The sequence below is a fragment of the Heptranchias perlo genome, unplaced genomic scaffold, assembly GCF_035084215.1.
Source record: "Heptranchias perlo isolate sHepPer1 unplaced genomic scaffold, sHepPer1.hap1 HAP1_SCAFFOLD_297, whole genome shotgun sequence".
NCBI classification, from domain to species: Eukaryota; Metazoa; Chordata; class Chondrichthyes; order Hexanchiformes; family Hexanchidae; genus Heptranchias; species Heptranchias perlo.
The window spans coordinates 318,150-342,806 of NW_027139309.1; the positions used below are offsets into that span (position 1 = coordinate 318,150).

General features: G+C 48.8%; 1 protein-coding gene across 2 annotated transcripts in view; it reads right to left on the reverse strand.

Moving 5' to 3' along the window:
* LOC137311116 (voltage-dependent L-type calcium channel subunit alpha-1S-like) overlaps window positions 1-24,657 on the reverse strand; it is a 183,881-nt gene that overhangs the window by 158,316 nt on the left and 908 nt on the right. For both annotated transcript variants that reach the window (XM_067978483.1, XM_067978484.1), the window contains exons 2-4: window positions 21,187-21,292; window positions 7,455-7,594; window positions 4,203-4,321 (exon numbers count right to left, since the gene is read on the reverse strand). In XM_067978483.1, the coding sequence (XP_067834584.1) occupies window positions 4,203-4,321; window positions 7,455-7,594; window positions 21,187-21,292 (365 nt within the window). The remainder of the gene's footprint in view (window positions 1-4,202; window positions 4,322-7,454; window positions 7,595-21,186; window positions 21,293-24,657) is intronic.

The window sequence follows — 24,657 nt, forward strand, 5'->3', positions numbered from 1 at the left end:
CGTCAACGCCAGATTCATCAGCTGCACTCACAAGACAGTCCAGAATGTCACCCGAGCACAACGCAACGCCATCAACGCTCTCAAGACCAACCGCCACATCGTCATCAAACCAGCGGACAAAGGAGGAGCCATCGTCATACAGAACAGAACGGACTATTGCAAAGAAGCATACCGACAACTGGACAACCAGGAACACTACAGACGGTTATCCGCAGATCCGACCAAAGAACACACCCACCAGCTCAACAAACTGATCAAGACCTTCGATCCAGACCTTCAAAGCATCCTACGCGCTCTCATCCTACGTACTCCCCGCGTGGGAGACTTCTACTGCCTCCCAAAGATACACAAAGCCAACACACCCGGACGTCCTATCGTATCAGGCAACGGAACCCTGTGTGAGAACCTCTCTGGATACGTCGAGGGCATCCTGAAACCCATCATACAGGGAACCCCCAGCTTCTGTCGCGACACTACAGTCTTCCTACAAAAACTCAGCACCCACGGACCAGTTGAACCAGGAACACTTCTCACCACGATGAACATCTCGGCACTATACACCAGTATCCCCCACGATGATGGCATCGCTGCGACGGCATCAATACTCAACACCAACAACAGCCAATCTCCAGACGCCATCCTACAACTCATCCGCTTCATCCTGGATCACAATGTCTTCACCTTCGATAACCAGTTCTTTACCCAAACACACGGAACAGCCATGGGGACCAAATTCGCACCCCAATACGCCAACATTTTCATGCACAAGTTCGAGCACGACTTCTTCACTGCACAGGACCTCCAAGCAACGCTATACACCAGATACATCGACGACATTTTCTTCCTATGGACCCACGACGAAGAATCACTGAAGAAACTACACGATAACAACAAGTTCCATCCCACCATCAAACTCACCATGGACTACTCCTCAGAATCGGTTTCATTCTTGGACACACGAATCTCCATCAAAGACGGGCACCTCAGCACCTCACTCTACCGCAAGCCCACGGACAACCTCACGATGCTCCACTCTCCAGCTTCCACCCCAACCACGTCAAAGAGGCAATCCCCTATGGACAGGCCCTGCGAATACACAGGATCTGCTCAGACGAGGAGGAACGCGATGGACACCTACAGACGCTGAAAGACGCCCTCGTAAGAACGGGATATAACGCTCGACTCGTCGATCGACAGTTCCGACGGGCCACAGCAAAAAATCGCATAGACCTCCTCAGAAGACAAACACGGGATACAACCAACAGAGTACCCTTCGTCGTCCAGTACTTCCCCGGAGCGGAGAAACTACGCCATGTTCTTCGCAGCCTTCAACATGTCATCGATGACGACGAACACCTCGCTAAGGCCATCCCCACACCTCCACTACTCGCCTTCAAACAGCCACCCAACCTCAAACAGACCATCGTTCGCAGCAAATTACCCAGCCTTCAGGAGAACAGCGTCCACGACACCACACAACCCTGCCACGGCAACCTCTGCAAGACATGCCAGATCATCGACACAGATACCACCATCACACGAGAGGACACCACCCACCAGGTGCACGGTTCATACTCCTGTGACTCGGCCAACGTTGTCTACCTCATACGTTGCAGGAAAGGATGCCCCGGAGCATGGTACATTGGCGAGACCATGCAGACACTGCGACAACGGATGAACGGACACCGCACAACAATCGCCAGACAGGAGGGTTCCCTCCCAGTCGGGGAACACTTCAGCAGTCAAGGACATTCAGCCTCCGATCTTCGGGTAAGCGTTCTCCAAGGCGGCCTTCGAGACACACGACAACGGGGATCTTGGGTTCATGTCACGCTACATGTAACCCCACCTGACGTAGAGTCATCCAGACTCAAGTCGTAGTTGGCTTGTTCTCCATATACAGATGCGGCAGGACCTGCTGCGATTTCCAGCAAAAAAAGTTATCTGTTTTTAATACAAACCCCAGCATCTGCTACATTTGTGACCCCTTGTGACCCCACCTCAGTATTCCTGGATGTAACGTTTCCCTGACTAACCTGTCTGAGCACCATTCACTCCTTTGATTGCTGTGATTATCTCTCTGCCGAGGTGTGATAAAGGGCAGTTAGAAAGATTATCTGTAATCACCAGGCATTGCTCTCTGACTATATATGCTGTGCCTTTATGGAACTCTTCACTTCACCTGACGAAGGAGCAAAGCTCCGAAAGCTTGTGATTTCAAATAAAACTGTTGGACTATAACCTGGTGCTGTGCGACTCCTCACATTTTTCCACCCCAGTCCATCACCGGCATCTCCACATCAGGAAACTATAGACCAAGTAGCTTAACGTCAGTGATAGGATAGATAATGGAATCTTTACTCAAAGATGCAATAGAAAAACATCTCGAAAATGAAAATATAATAAAGCACGGATTTCAGAAGGGAAAGTCAAGCTTGACCAAAATTATTGAATTCTTTTTAGGAGTAACAGAAAGAGTAGAAAAGGGTAATGCAGTAGACATTGCATTTAGATTTTCAAAATTCTTCGATAAGGTACTGCATTGTAGATTTATGACTAAGGTCAGAGCGTGTGGAGTCAGGGGACAGGTAGCAGAATGGATAGCAAACTGGCTACAAAACAGAAAACAGAGAGTAGGTGTTGAAGGTAGTTACTCAGACTGGCAAAAGGTGGGAAGTGGTGTTCCACAGGGATCGGTGCTGGGACCACTGTTGTTCACCATTTACATCAACGCTTTAGACTTGGGAATCGGAAATACAATTTCAAAATTTGCAGACGACACCAAATTGGGGGTAAAGTTAATACTGAGGAGGACTGTGAGTAAATGCAGGAAGACATTAATAAACTGGCAGAATGGGTGTGTAATTTGCAAATGAGTTTCAATATAGTTAAGTGTGAGGTGGTGCATTGTGGTAGGAAGAATAAGGAGGCCACATACTGCTTGGAAAATAAGAATCTAAATGGGATAGAGGAGCAGAGGGATCGGGGGTACAGATGCACAAATCACAAAGTAGTGACACAGGTTAATAAGGTCATAAAAAAAGGCAAATCAAGCATGGGGGTTCATTTCTGGAGGGATAGAATTGAAAAGCAGAGAAGTTATGTTAAACTTGTATTGAACCTTGGTTAGACCACACTTGGAGCACTGTGAACAGTTCTGGTCTCCATAATTATAGAAAAAGGATATAGAGGCACTCGAGATTATCAAGGATGATACCAGAACTCAGAGGATATACTTATCAGAAATGATTGAACAGGCTGGGGCTCTTTTCTCTGGAAAACAGAAGGCTGAGAGGTGACCTGATAGATGTGTTTAAGATTATGAAAGGGTTTGATAAGGTAGATGTAGAGAAGATGTTTCCACTTGTGGGGGAGACCAGAACTAGGGGGCCATAAATATAAGATAGTCACTAATAAATCTAGTAGGGAATTCAGGAGAAACTTCTTAACCCAGAGAGTGTTTAGAATGTGGAACTCACTACCACAAGGAGTAGTTGAGGCGACTAACATGGATGTATTTAAGGGGAAGCTGGATAAACATGTGAGGGAGAAAGGAATAGAAGGATATGCTGATAGGGTGAGATGAAGTATGGAGGGAAGAGGTTCGTATGGAGCACAAACACCGGCACAGACCAGTGGGTCTGAATGTCCTGTTTCTGTGCTGTAAATTCTATATAATTCTATGTACACAGTGAGTGACAGTTACCCTGAATAAACAAACAGTGACTCTGTACAGTTACACAGTGAGTGACCCTTATCATGAATAAACAGTGACTCTGTACAGTTACACAGTGAGTGACCCTTATCATGAATAAACAGTGACTCTGTACAGTTACACAGTGAGTGACCCTTACCCTGAATAAACAGTGACTCTGTACAGTTACACAGTGAGTGACTGTTACCCTGAATAAACAGTGACTCTGTACAGTTACACAGTGAGTGACTGTTACCCTGAATAAACAGGGACTCTGTACAGTTACACAGTGAGTGACCCTTACCCTGAATAAACAGTGACTCTGTACAGTTACACAGTGAGTGACCCTTACCCTGAATAAACAGTGACTCTGTACAGTTACACAGTGAGTGACCGTTATCACGAATAAACAGTGACTCTTGACAGTTACAGTGAGTGACCCTTACCCTGAATAAACAACCCATTAAACTTCTGTGTTGAAAAAGATAGCAACTCCTTGTGTACTTACTGGGAACGCCCGACACCAGACGTAGGGGTCTGAGAACCCGGAATGCTCGAAGGGCCTTTACATCGAATCCTGCGTTCTTGGCTGACGGACTAAGCTGTTCCAGTGCGACAGTGAAGAGCCTGCAAGGGAAGGAGAGAGTCGGTCAGTGGGACAGCACCTGCCAATCTGCCTCAAGCGACTGACCATTGATAGTTACAGAAGCATCTCACTGTCCCGAATATATAGAGCAAACGCTGTACACGCCCAGAGCCGAGGCCGTACGCCCAGAGCCGAGGCCGTACGCCCAGAGCCGAGGCCGTACGCCCAGAGCCGAGGCTGTACACTCTGCTCTCTCCTGCATTCAGTCTGTTAGATATTTTCTTGAATTCAGTGTCATCAGCCGCTCCCACGAATTGGCCTCAAGGCCCCTATGATCTGACGTGCACCCTTTTCTGTCCAATATCTAGATAGATGGTTAAAAACAGAAAACGCTGGAAATACTCAGCAAGTGAGACAGCATCTGTGGAGAAAGGAACAGAGTTAACGTTTCAGGTCAATGACCCTTTGTCAGAACTGGAAGATGTTAAAGATTAAACAGTTTTTAAGCCAGGTTGGAAGCGGGGGGTGGTACAAAGGAGGGGAGGAAAGTACAAAAGGGAAGGTCTGTGATAGGGTGGCAGGCAAGAGCGATTAAACGACAAAAGGGATGAGGGTGCAAGGCAAGGAAGGTGGTTATGGGACAGGTTAAGAAACAAAAGATTGGTCAGGGGTAGCTGTAAATGGCAGCAGCAGATTGTGTACCGTATCCGCTGCTCACAATGTGGTCTCCTCTACATTGGGGAGACCAAACGCAGATTAGGTAATTGCTTTGTTCAACACCTCCACTCAGTCTGCAGGTGTGACCCTGACCTGCCGGTCGCTTGCCATTTTAATTCCCTGTCCCACTCCCTTCCGGACTCAACATTGATTTCAATAACTTCAGATCATAATCACTGCTCTCATTTTCTCAGATAGCAGGTGCTGGTTATGGTTCTGATGCTGCCATTTACAGCTCCTCTAGACTGATCTTTTGTTTCTTAACCTATCCCATTACCACACTTCTTGCCTTGCACCATCATTCCTTTTGTCGTTTAATCACTCCTGCCCTCCACCCTATCACAGACCCTCCCTTTTGTTCTTTCCTCCCCTCCTTTGTACCCCCCACTTTCCCAGTCTCTGTACTTGCTTAAAAACTGTTTAATCTTTAACTTCTTCCAGTTCTGACGAAAGGTCATCGATCTGAACTCTGTTTCTTTCTCCACAGATGCTGCCTGACTCGCTGAGCTTCTCCAGCATTTTCGGTTTTTATTTCAGATTTCCAGCATCTGCAGTATTTTGCTTTTGATCTAGATAGATGTTAGTGAGTGCTTGGGATTGGGGCAGGAACCCTGGCTGTGCACCAGCTCCTGGGCTGGAATGTGTAAATCAACTGCCAAATGGTTCTGCTCTCTTCAATAAACGGACTGAATGTCCACTCGTGTCCAAACCAACAAGTGGTTTTGTTGACAAATGAGAGATGAATGAACAGTGAACAATAGAGCACAGTGAAACATAAGTTACCCTACTCCAGACTGCATCAAATAATAAATATGCCAGTTGCTTCCCGCTTAATGTAGACTTGATGCAGCCTCAGTCTGACCGAACTCTTCCACTAGCTCAGCACAAAACAAAATCTCACCGCTCTGCAGCTGATTTACTATCAGACTTGAACACCTGAATACAGACTGACTCAGGTCAAACCAACCTCCCCTGCAAATTCAATCTGATCTCATTTGAAGTTATACTGAGGCAAAGGCTGCATCTCTCATTAGATCAAACAACTGTAAAGATTTCAACTTGGGAATTGGAAGTACAATTTCAAAATTTGCGGATGTCACCAGATTGGGGACTGTATTAATGCAAAGGAGGACTGCGACAAAACACAAGAGGACATTAATAAACTTGCAGAATGGGCTTGCAATTGGCAAAATGAATTTCAAGATAGATAAATGTGAGCTGGTTCATTTTGAAAGGAAGAATAAAGAGACCACATACTGCTTGGATAATAAGAGTCTAAACAGGGTAGAGGAGCAAAGAGGCCTCAGGGTACAGATACACAAATCATTAAAAGTAGCGACGCAGGTTACTAAGGCCATAAAAAAGGCAAATCCAGCACTAGGGTTCATTTCTAGAGAGACAGAATTGAAAACAGAGAAGTTATGTTAAACTTGTATAGAACCTTGGTGAGACCACACTTGGAGCACTGTGAACAGTTCTGGTCTCCATAATTATAGAAAGGATATAGAGGTAATAGAAAAGGTGCAAAAAAGCTTCACAAGGATGATACCAGAACTGAGAGGACATCCTTGTCCAGAAAGGCTGAACAGGCTGGGGCTAGACCAGTTGGGCCAAATGGCCTGTATCTGTGCTGTAGACACTATGTAACCATTTGTCAATATTTAATGGATAGTTGAATTTTCACAAGATGTCTGTGATGAAATGTAACAGCCCGAATCAATCAAGTTTCAGAGAACCAAATGTGTAGGTTGTGAAGCCTCTTACAAGGTCCCAACCGTGGCTCAGTGGGTAGGACTCTCACTTCCGAGTCAGAAGGTTGTGGATTTGAGTCCCATTGCATATGCTTGAGCCCTTAATCCAGGCTGACACTCCCCATACTGAGGGAGTCTTTCGGATGAGATATTAAACCGAGGCCCCGTCTGCCCTCTCAGGTGGATGTAAACGATCCCATGTCCACTATTCAAAGAAGAGCAGGGGAGTTCTCCCCGGTGTCCTGGGCAATATTTATCCCTCAACCAAAATCACTGAAACAAATTATCTGGTCATTATCTGATTGCTGTTTGTGGGATCTTGCTGTGTGCAAATTGGCTGCCACATTTCCTACATTACAACAGTGACTACACTTCAAAAATACTTTGTTGGTTGTAAAGCACTTTGGGAGGTCTTGAGGTTGTTAAAGACGCTGTAGAATTGCAAGTTCTTTCTTTCTTTCATGTTATGGAGTTCTTTCTTGCTAATTTGCCCCGACCGGGTTGAACGCTTTCCTATTAAAAAATGTATTGTGCGCCCTTGGGAGTTAACTTCTTACATCCTGTTTCTAACAATACAGAATACTAGTTTAAAAATTCAACACAGACAAAAGTCTATTTTTCACCAAAGTGATGAATGTGTTAATTAAAAGATATTTGTAGGAACTGTGATAATGAACAGGCCATGACTGCTCACCCTGGAACTTACCCCACAAAGACGATGACAAAATCCAGTATATTCCAGCAATTCCGTAGGTAAGCATCTGGGTGAAACAGAAATCCATACACAATGATTTTCAGAAACGCTTCTATTGTGAACACTATCAGGAAGATGTATTCAACCTTTTCCTGCAAGGAAAGAAAGAGAGAAGCCTGGTGATGGAATCCCATCAATCCTTCAAACAGTCTTCACCAAGACATTAACAACTCATTGGCATCGCTCCTCCAAGCCAATAGCCTCAGGACTGCCTGTACCCCCATTACCCCGCACATCTGCCTGCACACCCATTCCCCCACACATCTGCCCGTACCCCCATTCCCCCGCACATCTGCCTGCACACCCATTCCCCCACAGACTCATTGCCCGCACATCTGCCCATACCCCCATTCCCCCTCACATCTGCCTGTACCCCCATTCGCCGCAGATGTTAACTGCAGCATGTGGGAGTTTGTGGAGAGCAGCGAGATCCCAGGCAACCACATCTGCGGTAAGTGTCTGCAACTCGAGGAACTTCGGCTCAGAGTTTTTGAGCCCGAGCTGCAGACATTGCGATGCATCAGGGAGGGGGAGAGTTACCTGAACACTTTGAGACAGAAGGCAGTCACACCCCTTAGGTTAGGTAGTGGTTTAGATTTGGTTAGTGGTGAGGGACAGGAGGTTGTGACTGAGAGTCAGGCAGGTAAGGAGACCCCGGATGCAGTGGTGGAGGAGCCTCAGCCTTTGCCCTTGTCCAACAGGTACGAGGTACTTGCTACCTGCGTGGATAAGAACAAAGATTGCAGGAAGGATGGGCAAACTGACCACGGTACCGTGGGGGGAGCGAAAAGGAATGTGTCAGTGTTGGTGGATAGTATAGTCAGGGGGATAGATACTGTTCTCTGCAGCCGTGACTGGGAGTCCCGAAGGCTGTGTTGCCTGCCTGGTGCCAGGGTTAAGGACATCTCCTTGTGGCTGGAGAAGAACTTGGAGCATGAGGGGGAGGATCCAGTTGTCGTGGTCCATGTACGAACCAATGACATGGGTAGAACTAGGAATGAGGTTCTGCTGAGAGAGTTTGAGGAGTTCAGGTCTAAATTAAAAAGCAGAATTTCAAAGGTAATAACCTCTGGATTACTACCTGAGCCACGTGCAAATTGGCATAGGGACAAACAGGATTAGATGGTTAAATGTGTGGCTGAAAGAGTGGTGTGGGAAGCAGGGCTTTCAATTCATGGGGCACTGGCATCAGTTCTGGGGAAAGAGGGAGCTGTTCCGTTGGGATGGGCTCCACTTAAATCGGGCTGGGACCAGTGTCCTGACGAATCAAATAACTAGGGCGGTAGATAGGGCTTTAAACTAATAAGAGGGGAGGGTTCAGGAAAGGGTACGTTTATAGGTCTAAAAAGAAAAGTCAAGGCTGTAGAGCAGAGTAGCGATTTGGGTAAAAAGAAGCAGAGTATGTCAGGAAGGGACAGAGAGTTTAATAAAGGTAATAGGGCATTAGTGACTAAGGTCACATCAGAGAAGAACAGTAAAAAGTTAAAATTAAGGGCACTATATCTGAATCCGCAAAGCATCCGTAACAAGATAGATGAATTAATGGCACAAATAGAGATAAATGGGTTTGATCTAGTAAACATTACTGATACTTGGTTGCAGGGTGACCAAGGTTGGGAACTAAATATTCCAGGGTACTTGACTTTTAGAAAAGATAGGCAAAATGGAAAGGGGGGGCGGGTAGCCCTGATAATAAAGGATGAGATAAAGGCAGTAGTGAGAAAGGGTCTTAGCTCAGAAAATCAGGATGTGGAATTGGTATGGGTGGAGCTAAGAAATAAGAAGGGGCAGAAAACACTGGTGGGAGTAGTTTATAGGCCCCCGTAACAGTAGTTGTAGTGTTGGACAGAGTGTAAATCAGGAAATTAGAGGAGCATGTAACAAGGGTAATGCAATTATTTAATCTTCATATAGACTGGCATATCTACCTGTACCCCAGTTCCGCTAAGCTCTGCCTGTAACCCCATTAGGTCTTGCCTTACCCTGTTCCTCTTAGATCTGCCTGTACCCTATTCCCCTCAGGTCTGCCTGTGGCCCCAGTCACCGCATATCAGCCTGTACTCCCATTCCTCTCAGGTTTACCCGTACCCCTATATCCTCTCAGATCTGCCTCTAACCCCATTCCCCTCAGATCTGCCTATACCCCAATTCTCCATGGATTTGCCTGTGCATCCAATCTCTTTGGATCTGCCTGTAACCCCCACCCCCTTCAGGTCTGCCTGTACCCCCATTCCCCACGGGATTGTCTGTACCCCCATTGTCCTCAGACCTACATAAACCCAAACACCCCTCAGATCTAACTGTACCCCAGTCCCATCAAATTTGCCAGTACCCCTGTCCTCACAGATCTGCTTGTACTCCCCCTCTCAGATCTGCCTCTAACCCCATTTGCCTTGGATCTGCCTGTATCCCAATTCTTCACGGATCTGCCTGTACACCCATTCCCCTCAGGTCTACCTGTACCCCTGCTTCCCCTCAAGTCTACCTGTACCCCTGCTTCCCCTCAAGTCTACCTGTACCCCTGCTTCCCCTCAGGTCTACCTGTACCCCTGCTTCCCCTCAGGTCTACCTGTACCCCTGCTTCCCCTCGGATATGCCTGTACAGTCCGCCCGCAGCCCCGCTCCCCCTCCGGTCCGCCCGCAGCCCCGCTCCCCCTCCGGTCCGCCCGCAGCCCCACTCCCCCTCCGGTCCGCCCGCAGCCCCGCTCCCCCTCCGGTCCGCCCGCAGCCCCGCTCCCCCTCCGGTCCGCCCGCAGCCCCGCTCCCCCTCCGGTCCGCCCGCAGCCCCGCTCCCCCTCCGGTCCGCCCGCAGCCCCGCTCCCCCTCCGGTCTATCTGTACCTGCCCCCCCCCCCATTCCCCTCAGGTCTGCATGTACCCCCATTCCCTGCGGGATTGTCTGTACCCCCCCATTTCCCTCAGACCGACATAAACTCACATTCCCCTCAGATCTAACTGTAGCCCACTCCCGTCAAATCTGCCGGTATCCCACACCCTCAGATCTGCCTGTAACCCCTATTACCCTCAGATCCACCTATACCCGATTCCCCACAGATCTGCCTGCACCCCTCCTATCAGATGTCTCTGTACCCCACTCCTCTCAGATCTTTTTCTAAAAACTGAGAGAGAGAAAGACCGAGCAATTACAGGCCAGTTAGTCCAACCTTGGAGGTAGGAAAATTACTGGAATTGATTCTGATGGAGAGCATAAATAGTCATTTAGAAAGGCACTGGTTAATCAAAGACAGTCAGCATGGATTTGTTAAGGGAAGGTCGTGTCTGACTAACTTGATTGAATTTTTTGAGGAGGTAACAAGGAGGGTCGATGAGGGTAACACTTTTGATGTTGTCTACATGGATTTTAGCAAGGCGTTTGACAAGGTCCCACATGGCAGACTGGTCAAAAAAGTAAAAGCCCATGGGATCCAAGGGAAAGTGGCAAATTGGATCCAAAATTGGCTCAGTGGCAGGAAGCAAAGGGTCATGGTCAACGGGTGTTTTTGCGACTGGAAGGCTGTTTCCAGTGGGGTTCCACAGGGCTCAGTATTAGGTCCCTTGCTTTTTGTGATATATATTAATGAATTGGACTTAAATGTAGGGGGCATGATTAAGAAGTTTGCAGATGATACAAAAATTGGCCGTGTGGTTGATAGTGAGGAGGAAAGCTGTAGACTGCAGGAAGATATCAATGGACTGGTCAGGTGGGCAGAAAAGTGGCAAATGGAATTCAATCCGGAAAAGTGTGAGGTAATGCATTTGGGGAGAGCAAACAAGGCAAGGGAGTACACAATAAATGGGAGGATACTGAGAGGTGTAGAGGAACAAAGGGCCTTGGAGTGCATGTCCACAGATCCCTGAAGGTAGCAGGGCAGGTAGATGAGGCGGTTAAGAAGGTATACGGGATATTTTCCCTTATTACCCGAGGCAGAGAATATAAGAGCAGGGAGGTTATGCTGGAACTGTATAAAACACTAGTTAGCCCACAGCTTGAGTACTGTGTACAGTTCTGGTCACCACATTACAGGAAAGATGTGATTGTACTAGAGAGGGTACAGAGGAGATTTACGAGGATGTTGCCAGGACTGGAGAATTTTTAGCTATAAGGAAAGATTGGATAGGCTGGGGTTGTTTTCTTTGGAACAGAGGAGGCTGTGGGGTGATTTAATTGAGGTGCACAAAATTATGAGGGACCTAGATAGAGTGGATAGGAAGGACCCATTTCCCTTAGCAGAGAGGTCAATAACCAGGGGGCATAGATTTAAAGTAATTGGTAGAAGGATTAGAGGGGAGCGAAGGAGAATTTTTTCACCCGAAGAGCGGGAAGGGTCTGGAACTCCCTGTCTGAAAGGGTTGTAGAGGCAGAAACCCTCATTGCATTTAAAAAGTACTTGGATAGGCACCTGAAGCGCCGTATCCGACAGGACTATGGACCAAGTGCTGGTAAGTGATTAGGCTGGGTGGCTCATTTTCGGCCAGCACGGACACAATGGGCCAAATGGTCTCCTTGTGTGCCATAAATTTTCTATGATTCTATGATCTGCCTGTAACCCCAATTCCCCAAAGATCTGCCTGTACCCCCATTCCCCCAGATCTGCCTGTACCCCCATTCCCCTCAGATCTGCCTGTACCCTACATCCCCCGTGGGTCTGCCTGTACCCCCATCCCCCACGGGTCTGCCTGTACCCCCATCCCCCGCGGGTCTGCCTGTACCCCCATCCCCCGCGGGTCGGCCTGTACCCCCATCCCCCGCGGGTCGGCCTGTACCCCCCATTCCCCGCGGGTCGGCCTGTACCCCCCATTCCCTGCGGGATTTCCTGTAGCCCCCATTCCCCTCGGGATTGCCTGTAGCCCCCATTCCCCTCGGGATTGCCTGTAGCCCCCATTCCCCTCGGATCGACCTGTAGCCCCCATTCCCCTCGGATCGACCTGTACCCCCATTCCCCTCGGATCGACCTGTACCCCCATTCCCCTCGGATCTGCCTGTGTCCCCCATTCCACGCAGGTCTGCCTGTGTCCCCCATTCCCCGCAGGTCTGCCTGTGTCCCCCATTCCCCGCAGGTCTGCCTGTGTCCCCCATTCCCCTCGGCATTGCCTGTAACCCCATTCCCCTCGGCATTGCCTGTACCCTCATTCCCCTCAGCATTGCCTGTACCCCCATTCCCCTCAGCATTGCCTGTACCCCCATTCTCCTAAGCATTGCATGTACCCCCATTCCTCTCAGACCTACATGAACCCACATTCCCCTAAGATCTAACTGTACCCTCTAACAGGGGAACCTGAGCGTAGATTCAGAAAGGAGAGAAGCAAAGCTGGAAGTGGAAAGCAGAAAATTAGTAAGTGAGTCTGGAAGGCAGAGGAAACAAAGGTTAGAAGCTAGACAACAAAGGAGTTTGGCAGTGCTTAATGGTACATACCTCAGTGCAAGGAGTATAGTGAAAAAGGCAGGTGAGTTGAGGGCACAGATAGACACGTGGAAATGCAATATCTTAGCTATTACTGAAACATGGCTTAAAGAGGGGCAGGAATGGCAGCTCAATGTTCCTGGTTACAGGGTTTTCAGACGAGATGGAGAGGGGGATAAAAAAAGGAGGGGGGTGACAATATTGGTTAAAGAAACAATTACGGCCGTGAGGAGGGATGATATAACAGAAGGAGCATCAAATGAGGCCATCTGGATCGAGCTAAAGAACAAAAAAGGGGCAGTCACACTGCTGGGAGTGTACGATAGACCCCCAAACAGTCAGAGGGAGATAGAAGAGCAAATATGTAGGCAAATTTCTGAAAAGTGCAAAAACAATAGGGCAGTAATAGTAGGGGATTTCAACTACCCTAATATTAACTGGGATACAAACTGTGAATGGTATAGAGGGCACAGAATTCTTAAATTGCATTCAGGAGAACTTTTTTAGCCAGTACGTAGCAAGCCCAACAAGAGACAGGGCAGGTCTGGATTTAGTTTTAGGGAATGAAGCTGGGCAGGTGGAAGGAGTATCAGTGGGAGAGCATTTTGGTGCTAGTGATCATAATTCAGTTAGATTTAGCATAGATATAGAAAAGGACAAAGATAGAACAGGAGTAAAAGTTCTCAATTGGGGAAAGGCCAATTTTACTCAGCTGAGAATGATTTAGCAAAAGTGGCCTGGGGAGGCAAGCAAGGCAAGGGAGTACACAATAAATGGGAGGATACTGAGAGGTGTAGAGGAAGAGAGGGAGAGAGGGAGCTTGGAGTGCATGTCCACAGATCCCTGAAGGTAGAAGGACAGGTAGATGAGGCGGTTAAGAATGTATAAGGAATACTTTCCTTTATTACCCGAGGCAGAGAATGTAAGAGCAGGGAGGTTATGCTGGAACTTTATAAAACACTAGTTAGGCCACAGCTTGAGTACTGTGTACAGTTCTGGTCACCACATTACAGGAAAGATGTGATTGTACTAGAGAGGGAGCAGAGGAGATTTACGAGGATGTTGCCAGGGCTGGAGAATTTTAGCTATGAGGAAAGATTGGAGAGGCTGGGGTTGTTTTCTTTGGAACAGAGGAGATTGAGGTGTATAAAATTATGAGAGGCCCAGATAGAGTGGATAGGAAGGACCTATTTCCCTTAGCAGAGGGGTCAATAACCAGGGGGCAGAGATTTAAAGTGATTGGTCGAAGGATTAGAGGGGAGCTAAGGAGAAATGTTTCCACCCAGTGGGTGGTGGGGGTCTCGAACTCACTGCCTGAAAGGGTGGTAGAGGCAGAAACCCTCAACTCATTTAAAAAGTACTTGGATGTGCACCTGAAGTGCTGTAACCTACAGGGCTACGGACCAAGTGCTGGAAAGTGGGATTAGGCTGGGTTGCTCTTTTTCGGCAGGCACAGACACCAAATGGCCTCCTTCTGTGCCGTAACTTTCTATAATTCTATACCCCAATTCCTGTCACATCTGCCTGTATCCCACCCCCCTCAGCTCGGCCTGTACCCCACTCCCCACTGATCTGCCGGAACACCTATTCCCCACAGATCTGCCTGTACCCCAATTACGCTAATCTCTGCCTGTAACCCCTTTCCCCTCAAATGTGCCTCTAATCCATTCCTCTCAAACCTGCCTGTAACCCCTATTCCCCTCTGATCTACCAGTATCCAATTTCCCACAGATCTGCCTGCACCCCGTCTCTCGATGTGCCTGGGCCCCTATTCCCCTCAGAATTGCCAGTACACCAAATCCCCTCTGATCTGCTCCACCAGCATTCTACTCAGGCCTATCAGTACCCCCATTCCCCTCAGATCCAACTGTACCCCCATCACCCTCAGATCTGCCTATACCCTCATTCCCCTGAAATCTGCCTGTACCCTCGTTCCCCTGAAATCTGTCTGTACCCCACCCCTCAGATCGGCCTGTTACCCCATTCCCCTCAGGTCTGCCTGTATCCCTATTCCCCTCACATCTGCCTGCACCCCAATTCCCCTCACATCTGCCTGCACCTCAATTCCCCTCAGATCTGAAGTACACCTATTCCCCACTGATCAGCCTGTACCCCAATTCCCCTCGGATCTACCTGTACCCCAATTCCCCTCGGATCTGCCTGTACCCCAATTCCCCTCGGATCTGCCTGTACCCCAATCCCCCTCGGATCCATAAGCGTAACCCCATTCAGATCAGATCTGCTTGTACCTGTGTTCTACTCAGGTCTATCTGTACCCTCATTTGCCTCAGAACTGCCTGTACCACCAGTCGCCTCGGGGCTGTGTATACCCCAATGCCCCTTGGGAATGCCTGAACCCCCATTCGCCTCAGGATCTACATGTACCCCCATTCGCCTCAGAACTACCTGTACCCCATTCCTCTCGGACCTACGTGTACCCCCATTCCCCTCGGACCTACCTGTACCCCCATTCCACTAGGGTCTAACTGTAACCCCATTCCAATCAGATCTCCCTGAACCTCCATTTCCCTCAGATCTACCCTGTTCCCCTCAGGTCTGCCTGTACAATCTAACTGTACCCCCATTCCCCTCATATGCCTGTACCCCAATTCCACAAAGCTCTGCCAGTAACCCCATTCTCCCGGATCTGCCTGTACCCCCATTGGTCTCAGATCTGCCTGTGCACCTATTCCTCGCACATCTGCCTATTCCTCTCATATCTGCCTGTACCCCACACATCTGCTTGTACCCCATACCCCTCAGATCTGCCTGTAACCCTATTCCCCTCAGATTTGCCTGTACCCCAATTCTGCTAAGCTCTGCCTGAAATCCTATTCCTCTCAGATCTGCCTGTGTCCCTATTCCCCCAAATCTGCCAGTACCCCATTCCCCTCAGATCTGCCTCTACCCCCATTCCCCTCAGATCTGCCTGTACCCCCATTCCCCTCAGATCTACCTGTATACCTATTCCCCTAATTATGCCTGTACCCCACTCTGCTCAGATCTGCATGTGCCCACACTCCCAGATCCGCCTGTACACCTATTCCCTGTAGATCTGCTGTACCCCACTACCCACAGGCCTGCCGGTACCCCCATTCCCCTTGAATCTGCCTCCACCCCACCCCCTCCCCAAACCTACTTACATCTATTCCCCTACGATCGGCCTGCACCCCAACTGCCCTCCAATCGGCCTGCACCCGAACTGCCCCCCGATCGACCTGCACCCGAACTGCCCTCCGATCGGCCTGCGCCCCAACTCCCCCCGATCGGCCTGCGCCCCAACTCCCCCCCGATCGGCCTGCGCCCCAACTCCCCCCGATCGGCCTGCGCCCCAACTCCCCCCCGATCGGCCTGCGCCCCAACTCCCCCCCGATCGGCCTGCGCCCCAACTCCCCCCCGATCGGCCTGCGCCCCAACTCCCCCCCGATCGGCCTGCGCCCCAACTCCCCCCCGATCGGCCTGCGCCCCAACTCCCCCCCGATCGGCCTGCGCCCCAACTCCCCCCCGATCGGCCTGCGCCCCAACTCCCCTCCGATCGGCCTGCACCCCAATTCTGCACATCTCCCTGTACCTCATTCTCATCAAATTTACCTGCACTCAGATCTACCTGTAACCCCCATTCCCCTCATATCTGCTGTACCCCCCATTCCCCTCACATCTGCCTGCAACCCTCCCCTCAAATCTGCCTGCACCCCCATTCCCCTCACATCCGCCTGTACCCCCCATTCCCCTCACATCCGCCTGTACCCCCCATTCCCCTCACATCCGCCTGTACCCCCCATTCCCCTCACATCCGCCTGTACCCCCCATTCCCCTCACATCCGCCTGTACCCCCCATTCCCCTCACATCCGCCTGTACCCCCCATTCCCCTCACATCCGCCTGTACCCCCCATTCCCCTCACATCCGCCTGTACCCCACCATTCCCCTCACATCCGCCTGTACCCCACCATTCCCCTCACATCCGCCTGTACCCCCCATTCCCCTCACATCCGCCTGTACCCCCCATTCCCCTCACATCCGCCTGTACCCCCCATTCCCCTCACATCCGCCTGTACCCCCATTCCCCTCACATCCGCCTGTACCCCCCATTCCCCTCACATCCGCCTGTACCCCAATTCCCCTCACATCCGCCTGTACCCCCCATTCCCCTCAGATCTGCCTGTTTCTACATTCTTCACAGATCTGCTTGTTTCCCCATTCTCCTTAGGTCTGTCTGTACCCCATTCACCTTAGATCACTGTGTACCCCGTTACCCTTGGATCCACCTGTACCCCGATTCCCCTCTGTTGCACATGTACGGCAATTCCCCTCAACATGTATTCCCACTCCCATCATGTCTCCTTGTAGCCCTATTCCCCTCAGATCTTCCTGCACCCCACTCCCCTCAGATCCGCCTATGCCTCTATTCCCCACAGATCTACCTGCTCTCCATTCCCCTCAGATCTGCCTGTACCCCAATTCGCCTCAGATCTGCCTGTACCCCAATTCTCCTCAGATCTGCCTGTACCCCAATTCCCCTCAGATCTGCCTGTACCCCAATTCCCCTCAGATCTGCCTGTACCCCAATTCCCCTCAGATCTATCTGTACCCGTATTCCCCACAGATCTGCCTGTACCCCTATTCCTCACAGATTGGCCCATACCCCTCCCCTTAGATCTGCCAGTACCCGTTACTCTCGGATCCTCCTGTACCCTCAGATGTACTTGTACCTACATTCTTCATAGGTCTGCTTGTTTCCCCATTCCCCTTAGATCACCATGTACCAGTTACCCTCGGATCCGCCTGTATCCCCATTCCCCTCTGTTCCACCTGTATGGCAATTCCCCTTCGCATGTATCCCCTTTCCCCTCGGATCTACCTGTACCCTTCAGATCTGCCAGTAACCCAATTCCCCTCAGATGTGCCTGTACCCCCATTCTGATGGGGGTTGACAGGGTAGATGCTGAGAGGATGTTTCCCCTGACTGGAGAGTCTAGAACTAGGAGGCATAGTCTCAGGATAAGGGGTCAGCCATTTAGGACTGAGTTGGGGAGAAATTTCTTCACTCAGAGGCTTGTGAATCTTTGGAATTCTCTATCACAAGGGCTGTGGATGCTCAGTCGTTGAGTATATTCAAGGCTGAGATAAATAGATTTTTGGGGTCTAGAGGAATCAAGGGATATGGGGATCGAGCAGGAATGTGGAGTTGAGGTCGAAGATCAGCCATGATTTTATTGAATGGCGGAGCAGGCTCGAGGGGCCGTATGGCCTACTCCTGCTCCTATTTCTTACGTTCTTATCTAACTGTTCCCCATTCCCCTCAGATATGCCTGTATCCCATTCCACTCCGATCTACCAATACCCCTGTTCCCCTCGGGTCCACCTGTATTCCTATTCCCTTCAGATCTGCCTGTACCCCCTTTCCCCTCGGATCTACCTGTATGCCCAATTCTCCTCAGATCTGCCTAGACCCCTATTCCCCACAAATCTGCCCAATTCCCCTCAGATCTACCTGTAATCCCATTCCCCTTAAATCTCCCTGTGCCTATTCCCCACAAATCTGCATGTACCCCATTCCCCTCAGGTCTGTGTGTCCCCCATTCCCCTTAGATCCACCTGTATCCTCGTGTCAGTCAGATCTCCCTGTAAAGCCCCAGGGACAGGGTCATTTACATGACCGGGGTGTGTTACCTCATCCATCTGTAAAAAGGTGAAGCCTCAAATCTCCCAGGCTCATCTCAGAGCCAAAGAAAAAAATGGATGCACGTGTTGCAGAGGGGGAACAGTGCACCACTTAAAAAATTTGGGAATGGAGTCCAGGTAGACCTGAGTCGGTCTGGGAATGGGGGTCCACGTAAACCCGAGGAGGTCTAGCCCCTTTAAAGGCAAATACGGTTCAGCTGTGGGCGAGGGGTGAATTCCCAGAATAATTCCCCTTCTTGGAATCATAGAAAGTTATGGCACAGAAGGAGGCCATTCAGCCCGTCGTGTCTGTGCCAGCCAAAAAAGAGCTATCCAGTTTGATCCCACTTTTCAGCACTTGGTCCGTAGCCCTGTAGGTTACAGCACTTCAGGTGCACATCCAAGTACTTTTTAAATGAGTTGAGGGTTTCTGCCTCTCCCACCCTCTCAGGCAGTGAGTTCCAGACCCCCACCACCCTCTGGGTGAAAACATTTCTCCTCAGCTCCCCTTTAATCCTTCTACCAATTGCTTTAAATCTCTGCCCCCTGGTTATTGACCTCTCTGCTAAGGAAAATAGGTCCTCCCTATCCACTCTATCCAATCCCATAATAATTTTATACACCTCAATTAAATCTCCCCTCAGCCTCCTTTGTTCCAAAGAAAACAACCCCAGCCTATCCAATCTTTCCTCATAGCTAAAATTCTCCAGTCCTGGCAACATCCTCGTAAATCTCCTCTGTACCCTCTCTAGTGCAATCACATCTTTCCTGTAATGTGGTGACCAGAACTGTGCACAGTACTCAAGCTGTGGCCTAACTAGTGTTTTATACAGTTCCAGCATAACATCCCTGCTCTTATATTCGGCTAATAAAGGAAAGCATTCCATATGCCTTCTTAACCACCTTATCTACCTGTCCTGCTACCTTCAGGGATCTGTGGACATGCACTCCAAGGCCCTTTGTTCCTCTACACCTCTCAGTATCCTCCCATTTATTGTGTACTCCCTTGCCTTGTTTGCCCTCCCCAAATCCATTACCTCACACTTCTCCGGATTGAATTCCATTTGCCACTTTTCTGCCCACCTGACCAGTCCATTGATATCTTCCTGCAGTCGACAGCTTTCCTCCTCACTATCAACCACATGGACAATTTTTGTATCATCTGCAAACTTCTTAATCATGCCCCCTACATTTAAGTCCAAATCATTAATGTATACCACAAAAAGCAAGGGACCTGGTACTGAGCCCTGTGGAACCCCACTGGAAACAGCCTTCTAGTCACAAAAACACCCGTCGACCATTACCCTTTGCTTCCTGCCACTGAGCCAATTTTGGATCCAATTAGCCACTTTCCCTTGGATTCCATGGGCTTTTACTTTTTTGACCAGTCTGCCATGTGGGACCTTGTCAAAAGCCTTGCTAAAATCCATGTAGACAACATCAAAAGCGTTACCCTCATCGACCCTCCTTGTTACCTCCTCAAAAAATTCAATCAAATTAGTCAGACACGATCTTCCCTTAACAAATCCATGCTGACTGTCTTTGATTAAACCCATGCCTTTCTCAAATGACAATTAATACTGTCCCTCAGAATCGATCCAATAACTTGCCCATCACTGAGGTTAGACTGACTGACCTATAGTTACTCGATCTATCCCTTTCTCCCTTTTTAAACAACGGTACAACATTAGCAGTCCTCCAATCCTCCGGCACCACGCCTGTAGCAGGGAGGTTGCCATGGGGGTGTGGCCTAGAAGATCCATCCATGTCGCCCCCCACCCCCAGCAGAATTTGAAGGGCCAGTGCAAAGGGATCAGAATCCAGGTGTAGTGGGGTGCCCCTCCCCCAGGCCTGGGATGTGGTCTCCCCTATCTCTAGCCTCAAGGGCTCCCTTTGGCTGATACACTTTGCTGTCCCTCACTCCCTCTTATCTGTTCCAAGCTTCCCTGTGAAACAAGGCCTGGCTCAGAGCCGACAGGGTTTGAAAGCACTGGGCCTGTGGAAGGCCCGCTGGACTGGCTCTGCTGTGTGGAATTGTTGCCCGATCGCCAGCTCTGTTTATAGCGCTGTCGAGTTTACAAAGTAACTGGTGGTTTATTTATAAGAATTGGCTGTAGGAGGAGCCTGTGCTGAGCAATCACCAGCTTCACCCATCTATGATGAGCTCACTTCACACAGGGACCCTCTGTGGAACGGTGCCTGGACACGGGAATAGGACTGTTACTCAGCACTGCTCCAAAACTGGAGGAGCCCATTCATCCCCTCCAGCCTGTTCCAATATTCTCTGTATTTACCTCACACTCCCAATGCCCTCCCCTCCCTTTGCCCCACCATTGTAGGTTGTGCCTCGAGATGGGATGGATCCCAGCAAATGATTTGTTCTACAGTTAAAGCGTAAAGTAGAAGTTGTTTTATTGATTGGATTAATCCCATTTATTTAATCCTTTCACCCCTCAATCACAGCTCCCCTTAACCGGCTTCTTTCCAAACTCTCTCCTACTTGTCAGGAGCATGGGATTACGATCAGGAACAGGGATGTCGATTGGTTAACTCTCCACACCCCTAGTCCTGCCAAGCTGAGCTCGAACAACGCAGCACAGGCCACTCACAGCATACTTACCAACTTGAAATTCAGGGAATTGGTGTCATCCTCTGGAAGTGGCAGGTACACAGCGAGAGCCACACAATTGGCAAAGATGGTGATGAGGATGATAATTTCAAAGGGTCTGTCAATGGGGGTCAAGGAAGTTCCACTCATTTATCCAATAAGATTAACGATTCCATCAAACACTCCCGGGGCAGGGACAGCACGGGTTAGATACAGAGTAAAGCTCCCTCTACACTGTCCCATCAAACACTCCCAGGGCAGGTACAGCATGGGTTAGATACAGAGTAAAACTCCCTCTACACTGTCCCATCAAACACTCCCAGGGCAGGTACAGCATGGGTTAGATACAGAGTACAGCTCCCTCTACACTGTCCCATCAAACACTCCCAGGGCAGGTACAGCATGGGTTAGATACAGAGTAAAGCTCCCTCTCCACTGTCCCAGCAAACACTCCCAGGCTAGGTACAGCATGGGTTAAATACAGAGTAAAGCTCCCTCTACACTGTCCCGTCAAACACTCCCAGGCCAGGTACAGCATGGGTTAAATGCAGAGTAAAGCTCCCTCTACACTGTCCCATCAAACACTCCCAGGCCAGGTACAGCATGGGTTAAATACAGAGTAAAGCTCCCTCTACACTGTCCCATCAAATACTCCCAGGGCGGGTACAGCATGGGTTAGATACAGAGTAAAGCTCCCTCTACACTGTCCCATCAAACACTCCCAGGGCGGGTACAGCACGGGTTAGATACAGAGTAAAGCTCCCTCTACACTGTCCCATCAAACACTCCCAGGGCGGGTACAGCATGGGTTAGATACACTAATTTTATGGGGCTATGAATGGAACTCGGGAAAATAAACTGAAAAATTTACTGATGAACAAAGAAATAGAACAGCAATGGGAAACATTTAAAACTGTGATTAATAGAGTCCAGGAGAAATATATCCCACGAAAAAACAAGAACAAACTAGCCAGTAATGACACACCGTGGATAAATAAAGAAATAAGAGCAAAATTGAAAATAAAGAAAAAGGCATACACTGAGTACATAGGAGAGGATGACAGAAGGGAATATGAAAAGGTTAGGAAGGAAGTCAAAAAAACAATTAGGAAGACAAAGAGAAATTACAAAATTTAATTATCAATGAATATAAAAAGAAATAGTAAAGTATTCCACAGACACATAAATAACAAAAGGAAAATCAGGATAGGGATAGGGCCACTAACAGATACACAGGATAAACTCACAGGTAACAACAGCGAAATGGCAGAAACATTAAATAATTACTTTGCCTCAGTATTTACCAGGGAGACATGGTGGGTATGACAGAAGAAGAGATTATAAAGGTATAAAGACATTTAAGATAGAAAGGGGGGAGATAATTGATAAACTAATCAAACTTAGAGAGGATAAAACCGCGAATATTACAAGAAGTTAGGGTGGAGATTGCAGAGGCACTATTCCATATAGATAAAAATTCATTAGAAAAAGGAATATTGCCAGAGGACTGGCGGACTGATAATGTTATTCCTGTATTTAAAAAGGGAGAAAGAACAAGTCCAGGGAACTACAGACCAATTAGCTTAACGTCGGTGGTAGGAAAGATAATGGAATCTTTACTCAAAGGTGTAATAGAAAAACATCTAGAAAATTAAAATATAACAAAGAATAGTCAGCATGGATTTCAGGAGGGAAAGTCAAGCTTAACCAATCTTACTGAATTCTTTGAAGGAACAGAAAGAGTCGACAAGAGTAATGTAGTGGATGGATTTTCAAAAGGCCTTCAATAAGGTACCACATAATAGGCTCATGACTAAGGTCAGAGCATGTGGAGCCAGGGGACCTGTAACAGAATGGATATCAAGTTGCCTAAAAAACAAAAAAGAGAGTAGGGGTTAAAGGTAGCTACTCAGACTGGCAAAAGGTGGGAAATGGTGTTCCATAAGGATTGGTGTTGGGACCACTGTTGTTCGCTATTTACATAAACGCTTTGGACTCGGGAATCGGGTACTGCTTGGATGATAAGAGTCGAAATGGGATAGAGGAGCAGAGGGATCTGGGGATACAAATACACAAATCACTAAAAGTAACAACACAGGTTAGTAAGGCCATAAAAAATTCAGATTATGAAAAGGTTTAATAGGGTAGATGTAGAGAAGATGTTTCCACTTGTGGGGAGACTAGAACTAGGGGCCATAAATATAAGACAGTCACTAATAAATTCAATAGGGAATTCAGGAGAAACTTCTTTACCCAGGGAGTGGTTAGAATGTGGAACTCGGTACCACAAGGAGTAGTTGAAATGAATGGCGTAGATACATTTAAGGGGAAGCTGGATTAACACATGAGGAAGAAAGGAATAGAAACACATGTTGATAGGGTGAGGAGGGAGGGAGGCAGCTCGTGTGGAGCATAAACACCGGCATAGACCAGTTGGGCCGAATGGCTTCTTTCTGTGCTGTACATTCTTTGGTAATTCTATGTAGCTACAGAGTAAAGCTCCCTCTACACTGTCCCATCAAACACTCCCAGGGCAGGTACAGCACAGGTTAGATACAGAGTAAAGCTCCCTCTACACTGTCCCATCAAACACTCCCAGGGCAGGTACAGCACGGGTTAGATACAGAGTAAAGCTCTCTCCACACTGTCCCATCAAATACTCCCAGGGCAGGTACAGCACGGGTTAGATACAGAGTAAAGCTCCCTCCACACTGTCCCATCAAACACTCCCAGGAAAGGTACAGCATGGATTAGATACAGAGTAAAGCTCCCTCTACACTGTCCCATCAAACACTCCCAGGGCAGGTACAGCACGGGTTAGATACAGAGTAAAGCTCCCCCTACACTGTCCCATCAAACACTCCCAGGACAGGTACAGCACGGGTTAGATACAGAGTAAAGCTCCCTCTACACTGTCCCATCAAACACTCCCAGGGCAGGTACAGCACGGGTTAGATACAGAGTAAAGCTCCCCCTACACTGTCCCATCAAACACTCCCAGGACAGGTACAGCACGGGTTAGATACAGAGTAAAGCTCCCCCTACACTGTCCCATCAAACACTCCCAGGACAGGTACAGCACGGGTTAGATACAGAGTAAAGCTCCCTCTGCACTGTCCCATCAAACACTCCCAGGGCAGGTACAGCACGGGTTAGATACAGAGTAAAGCTCCCCCTACACTGTCCCATCAAACACTCCCAGGACAGGTACAGCACGGGTTAGATACAGAGTAAAGCTCCCCCTACACTGTCCCATCAAACACTCCCAGGGCAGGTACAGGGTTAGATACAGAGTAAAGCTCCCTCTGCACTGTCCCATCAAACACTCCCAGGGCAGGTACAGCACGGGTTAGATACAGAGTAAAGCTCCCTCTGCACTGTCCCATCAAACACTCCCAGGGCAGGTACAGCACGGGTTAGATACAGAGTAAAGCTCCCTCTGCACTGTCCCATCAAACACTCCCAGGGCAGGTACAGCACGGG